This window comes from Gavialis gangeticus, unplaced genomic scaffold, assembly GCF_001723915.1.
Source record: "Gavialis gangeticus isolate Ggan-Ray unplaced genomic scaffold, GavGan_comp1, whole genome shotgun sequence".
Taxonomy (NCBI): domain Eukaryota; kingdom Metazoa; phylum Chordata; order Crocodylia; family Gavialidae; genus Gavialis; species Gavialis gangeticus.
In genome coordinates, this window is record NW_017729024.1 from 1,691,618 (window position 1) to 1,698,788 (window position 7,171).

The following is a 7,171-nucleotide window of genomic DNA, read 5'->3' on the forward strand; positions in this document are numbered from 1 at the left end:
CCCGGCCCTTGTGCAGCCCGCTGCCTTTGCAGCCTGGCCCAGCTTGTCTTTCGCAGCTGCAGAAAAAAGGGCCGGGTGCCCCCCTGAATGCCCGGCAGCTCCCGGTGCGACAGTGTTCACGGAGCTTCCTGGCAGCAGAGAGGGACGCCGCAGCGGTGGCGGTCCAGGGAGGATGCCACGCGCAAGGATGTCTCGTTTAGGGGACCGACCGCTGGGCTGGGATAGAGCCAGAGCAGCCATCCAGGGTGAGACGCTGTCCCCCGCGTGCGGCTGTCACTTGCCACGTGGTGCTGCTTACCCAGCCTCAGGGCGCATTGATGCAGTCATAGATGCGGATAAAAGGGCTGGTTGTATCCAGGATGCAAGTTAAAGGGCAGCTGGGTGGGATTGAGCCCCCCCATAAGAAACAAAAGCCCCCTGTGTAAGATGTGAAAATCATAACCTGGGGGGGGGAGCCTCTGGTCAGATTGCTCCTTCACTTAAGTGGACTTGCTAATCAATTAACCAGTTTAATTATTTTTTTTTTTTGCAGACCCCCCTCAAGAGTCGAAGTGTAATTCGAACCCTGGTTGCATCTGTAAAAGCATCTATACACCCATGATCTGCTGGCCCCCTGTGATCAACACCCTATGGCCGTGTAGGTGGAACTACGTGGCAAGTCACAGCTGAACCTGGGGAAGAACATCTTGCATTGGAAAGCTGATCTTGCGCTATCCCAGCTATGCAACTGGTCCTGTAAAAGGCATCACCCAACAAAGTCCTTGCCTCCGTGTTAAACAACTGTAATGGTAGCTTAAGAGGGATGTTGTAGCCGTGATGGTCCAGGAATGATGCCACATGCAAGGATTTCTTAGGGTGATGTCATTTATGGGACTATATTACGTAGCAGGGATAGACCGATACCAGCCTTCCAACGTGAGACACCCTTCCCCATGTCCAGCTGTGACTTCCATTTATCCAGCCACAGGGTGTATCAGTGTATTTACAGATGTGGAAAAAAGGGCTGGTTGCATCTATAAATTTATCAATACACCTAGTGATTGCCCCCCTCCCACTTCATAGGGTGATGCCTTTTGTGGGACCAACTGCATAGCTGGGATAGAGTGAGAGCAGCTTTCTAATGCAAGACAGTTTTTCCCAGGTCCAGCTGTAACTTGCCACATGGTTCCATCTGCCTGGCCACAGGGTATACTGATGCATTTACAGATGTGGGGGGAAAGGTCTGGTTGCTGGGGTAAAAAACCCTGCTCATACCCAATTCACTCATTCTTTCAGCATTCACTGTCTGCCCCTGCATGACACAGGATATGGGGCAAGATGGACTTGTGTTCTGAGCCAGTAAATAGCAGTCCTTACGTGACAGTCCAGAAATGATATGAGACGCAAGGACTTCTTAGGGTGATGTCTTTTATAGGACCAACTGCATAGTTGGGATAGAGTGGGACCAGCTTTCCAATGCGAGACCTTCTTCCCCAGGTCCAGCTGTAACTTGCCATATGGTTGCACCATAGCCAGACTCAGGGTGTGTCAATGCATGTATAAATGCAGAGAAAAGGGATTGTTGCATCTATAAATGCATCTTTACACGGAGTGATCATCTTTCTGTGACAGTGTGAAGCAACTGTAATGGCAGCGTAAGAGTGAGACGATGTAGCCATGACGGTCCAGAAATGATGAGTGGCAAGGACTCTGTAGGGTGATGTTTTTTAGGGGACGACCTGCATAGTTGCAAGAGAGCAAAACCAACTTTTGAACATAAGACACTTCCTGAAGTCGAGCTGTAACTTACCATGTGGTTCCACTTACTCGGCCTTTCTCAGCCAGGTGCTTTTAGCTATCTGGGACAGCTGCACTTCTTGAAGAGTGTCTTTGTGTTTCCACTATAGCTGTGCTTTGTAACAAGTAGCCTATGAGTCCCAGCATGCCCTCTGCCAGCAGAGATCAGCACAATTCAGCTCTTCTTCAGCTTGTATCTGTGTAATTCTAATCTTGAGCAGCTAATCGTAATTGCCCTTTGTTAATATTGTGACTGTAAGATTTATAATGATATTCCCACTTGTGCTCTCTTCATTGAAGTGCTATTTTGGTTCGGTTTCCTAGGGTTTACAATGAACTGACAAGTGTTTTACCATCCATACTTCAGAATTGCATGCATGTCTTGCCTTCTCCTCTTTCACTCTTTAAAATCCATCAGTATTGCAAGTTGACTCACTTTACTGCTTTGCCATATCTCCGTTGTGCTGTGCTGTGCTGTGCTGTGCTGTGCTGTGCTGTGTTGGCTTTGTCTTTTCCTACCTGGCACTTCTCAGAACTTGAAAAGCAGATACAATGAGATCAGCTAGCTCCATTTTAAATTCATAAATCAAGAGGTGATAATCTGGTATCAATTAACACAGATCATTTTCTCAATTATAATATTACTCTGTGTTGCTTTAAAAGCAAGAGGCATTACATGAATCAGTTTTGTAGATCCTCTTCATAAGCAGAAAAGAATGTGCCTTATGACGCATACAAGATGAATTTTAACTGGAGCACAGTGATAACCAGATGACTATGCCAACCCACATGGATACCTAGGATGTTCATGCTTGTTGAAATCAATATGCCTCACTACATAATACACTGGTACTTGATTTTAAACTTTCTGATAAACAACAACAGGACTTCTAATACAAATAAGTATTAAGGAAGGTGATAAAATTGGACCGTCTCAAATTTATTTTAGGGTTAGATTTAACAAAAGCATAAACACTCAAGGAATTTCATGAATGCATTTCTGAATATTTGCTCCTTTTAGTAGTATTTAATACTTCTGGATATGTTTGTATGAAAAGTAGGGTTTCCATGACAAGTGGCAGGGACATGGACTACATAGATCAAAGGGTATTATTTTTTTCTTTGAGTATAATGGCAGTCAAAATTCATATTCAGACTTAATACTTCTGACCAATGGAAGGTTAGGAAACAGTAGGAATATTTAGCAGGACAGCATGAAAGATACATTCACATAGAAAGGAGACTGTAGTAATTTGTGATTGTTACCAGGCTCACTTCTGAGAATCTCAGTTATAAAATATTTTGTTGAAAGGCACAGGTAACATTAAATACCATTTTGTAGTATGACACACTAGTGTTTCCTTTAGATGTTTTGACAACCATGACTTAGATTTTTCTAAACCTTAACATGTCTCACTTTGACAGGTGTTCCTTTTTTAATAACCTTTTCAACATCTTTGCATGTTCAAATAGAACATCAAGTCTTATATTCTAAATTCCATTACTAAAATTCTCTTTAACTCATTGGCCTTTTTCAAGAGTCTTTTACAGAAACATTTTGCGCTGTCATTTCTGTAAATCGAGATGTCTAATTTCTTAAGTCAAGACACTTATTTCTGTAGGCAGCATGAATTTATTTTTAGCAAGGAAACTTGCTAGCTTCTAGGAGCAAATATTTCTCACTCTTAATTTGCCAAGTAAAATACATTTGGACTAAATGCCTGATGCTTTTCACCAGTAGCTTACATGGGTATACGCTTATATACAGTATGGTAGAACATCATAGTCCCAGTACTTAAGACAGATGGCAAACTGGTTTTTGAGAATCCCTGTATTGTAATTCCGTTTGTGTTGTTCATAAACCTGAAATAGAATTAGCTGTTAAAAACTTTTCACTTGGTACTCATGCCTGATAAAACTGAGCACATCTTTACTAAAATATGGTTACCTCTCCATGTACATTTTGGTACGTGTGTCTCAGAAAAAGCTCTTAGAAATGTGTCTACAGGTTTTGTAAGGTAGCTTTCTGACTGAGCATTTTTAAAGGAATGAAAATCCAGAACTGATACTTACAATACCTTGCACATTTTTCTGTGTAGTCCAATATGGGGCATCTTTAAGATGTATTTCTTAAAAACTACATTACATCTTTTAGAAGGACTCTTCACACAATATTGTCCAAAGGCAATTTCCTGCTTTATATTATGAAAAGCAGTCTCTATGTCACTGTTGTATTTGTATGATTATGTTTTCTTCATATGATTATCTAGGTGTTCTTTGACGTGAAGATTGGCGAGAGAGATGTTGGCAGAATTGTAATCGGATTGTTTGGAAAAGTTGTCCCAAAGACTGTTGAGAACTTCATTGCCTTGGCAACTGGTGAAGTATGTTTATTGTTTCCTCTCTCATTTAGCAAAATGACATCTCAGTTGTTAACTGTTTTAGTTCAGTGTTTTCACCCATTTTTCATTCTGTGAATAAATCTGAGAGAGAGAGAACCATCTAATGGGCCCAGCTCTTCTGTCTATATTTCTGACTCCTTCCAGCTCTGTGATCAATTCATATGAGGGCAAATAAGGGTCTCTTGAACTATGAGGAATTTTGTAAATTGTCCTTGTTAAAGCAGAAGCAAAATTGCTATCATCATCCTGTAAATAAACTGCCTCTTTAATCCATGATTTTTGAGCTACACAGCATAGCTGTAGTAAGCACTAATTCATTTTTGCTTCATGTCATTTTTTATGTCTTTCTATGGTACTAGTAGGGCTGTGATTCGCAATATACCTAGTACAAAAGTAATCTTTTAAAGTTCTTTGATTTTGTTTATATAATGTAAAACTCTTAACATTTAAATTGATTGCCTCTTTCCATGTGCCACAATACATGTCCTGTGTAGAAAATCAAATGTACTTGTTTGGAACTTTGTTCATTTTCTTAGAAAGGATATGGGTACAAAGGAAGTAAATTTCATCGCGTGATCAAAGATTTTGTGATTCAAGGTGGAGATTTCACAGTTGGAGATGGAACTGGAGGTATGTGCTTATTGTTCAGCTCTCCTCTTCCTAGTAGGTTTGGATGAAAGAATGAACAAAACAATATTTCCACTTCTCAACTCAGCTAAAATGGATGTAGGTTGTAGGCTACAGAAGCATTTACTTTGGGAGTTCAGGGCCTCCTCAGCCTGAGAAGATTCAAATACAAATATTCTATTTCACATTAGTGTTACAACCATCAGGCTGGAGGATAGTCTGTCTGAGGTACCCTCCACCCTTCCTTCTTTAAAAAGTTAGGCTCTTGCGCAGCTATAGCAGGACAAGAATTCTGGGACTGGAAGGATAAGAGGCAAGAGGAGACTTTTTCCCGTAGCCTAGTGGTTAGGGCACTAGGCTTGGAAGGAATGGGAAAGACTTGTTCTCCAATCCCTGGTTCCTGGACTATGCATACATTTTACATTAGACAGTTATTGGATTCAAGAAGGAAATGTATGGGCTGAATTGTTCTGTTGCTGGTATACTCTTCTAAACTTGCTTTTGTTTTATGTCACAGGAAGAAGTATTTATGGAGAGCAGTTTCCGGATGAGAACTTTAAACTCAAGCACTATGGTATTGGATGGGTCAGCATGGCTAATGCTGGCCCAGACACTAATGGTTCCCAGTTCTTCATCACAGTGACAAAACCTTCCTGGTTAGATGGAAAACACGTAGTTTTTGGCAAAGTCATTGATGGAATGGTAAGTTGAAAACTGGTACATGAAAACAGATAAATCTGGCGAATTCATTTTTGTTTGAAACTCTCTAAATCCAGTTCAAACCATTGTCATGGAGAACAGAATTTGGTGTCCACCATTCTTCATCCAGGAAATAATTGTAAAGCACTTACACTGGAAATGTTATAGGAAACAGCAAATATTTGTTGAAGAAATGAAAGCTAAATAGTCTTTTTGGCTTCTAGATTTCCCCAGATAGAACACTAATCATTGGCTAGGAACAGACATTGGATTTATTCTTGGAAAGTTTGTGCCTGTTTATCCTGGAACAAAAATATCCTGGAACTGGTGCATAAGTACATTGCCCTTCTTATTAGGGTTTAGTGAGCAGCTAAATGCAGAGCCACTTTTTGCCATTGATTCAGTGATATAGTCCTGGGATAACTCTACAGACTTACTTTGCAATATCCTGGGATAAACGGTTACTTCCTTTTTAGGATTTAACCTGGGATAATGGACATGGATGTCTGTATACTTGGATATCATTGGGGATAAAATGGTTTTACAAAAGATGGCAGTAGTGGTGGTTTGCTATAACAAGAAATCTTTTATTCAATTGGGAATATGAAGAATTTATAAAACAGAATTTATGAAGAATTAATACTTTAATAAATGCTTCATATTCACAGTTGAAAAAAAGATTTCCTTGAATAATAAAATGAAAGACTCCTAGGCTCAGCCCCACCAGAATGTTAGCTGTGCTTTTGGAACACATTTTGATGATTATCTGAGGGAAGTTAAGCACAGGGATAGTTACCTAAAGAGTAGGGCTGTGCAAAACTCTGGAAGCCGGTTCGATTGGGAGGAGACTTGGTCAGATTCAGCAGCCAAATCTCCGAATTGGGAGACTCATTAAAAGGTCTAAATCAAATCCAAAGCCTCCAAATAAGTCCAGAAAAGATTCAGAGATTCAGATCAGCCAGGGAGAGGCAGGCAAAGCCAGGTGGCTGCAGGTTCTGATGGGGCTCCTCTGGCTGTGCCTGCCTCTCCCTGGGTGGGGGTAGCTGCAGGAGAAGCCCTCATGGCTGCCCTGCCCGGCCCCATCCCCTGTCTGGCCCCAGCCTCCTGGCAGTTTAAAAGAAAAAAAGCCCCACACATACCAGGGGCTGTGAGGGCTCTGAGGTCTCCTGGCAGAGCCCCCCATGCAGCCCCCGCTCCCCGATCGCCCCCCCCACCCCTGCCTGGCCTCACCCCAATGGCTGTCCCGCCCAGCGCAACATCCCAGCAATTAAAAAAGCCCCGCACTCACCAGCTTTCGCAGTGGGGATCCGGGCTTCTGGGGGCTCATGGCAGAGCCCCTCTATGCAGTACGGAGCAGTGGGGGCAGCAGGGATCATCTCCCCCACCTGGCACCCTCGCAGTAGCTGCCCCATGGTGCAGGTTCAGCACAACTTGGCAGGGTGCTATGTGCTACCTAGGAGCTGGGACCACTGGGGCTGAGCAGTGCCAGGCTCTGGCTGACTGCTGGAGCCACCCCAACTCCCAGATAGTGCCCGCGTGCCAAGCAGGAAGGATGATCCTTATTGCCCTGTGCTGTGCAAGGAGGGCTCTGCCACAAGCCTTCAGAGGCCCTGAGCTCCATTGCCCGAGCTGGTGAGTGTGGGGCTTTTTTTTTTTTTTTTTTTTTT

At 42.6% G+C, this 7,171-nt stretch overlaps 1 protein-coding gene across 1 annotated transcript in view; it reads left to right on the forward strand.

Annotated features, from left to right (window-relative positions):
- Nucleotides 1-858: 858 nt before the first annotated feature.
- PPIC (peptidylprolyl isomerase C) overlaps nt 859-7,171 on the forward strand; it is a 9,681-nt gene continuing 3,368 nt past the window's right edge. The window contains exons 1-4 of the mRNA XM_019518175.1: nt 859-915; nt 4,047-4,160; nt 4,715-4,808; nt 5,323-5,507. Coding sequence (XP_019373720.1) covers nt 859-915; nt 4,047-4,160; nt 4,715-4,808; nt 5,323-5,507 — 450 coding nt within the window. The remainder of the gene's footprint in view (nt 916-4,046; nt 4,161-4,714; nt 4,809-5,322; nt 5,508-7,171) is intronic.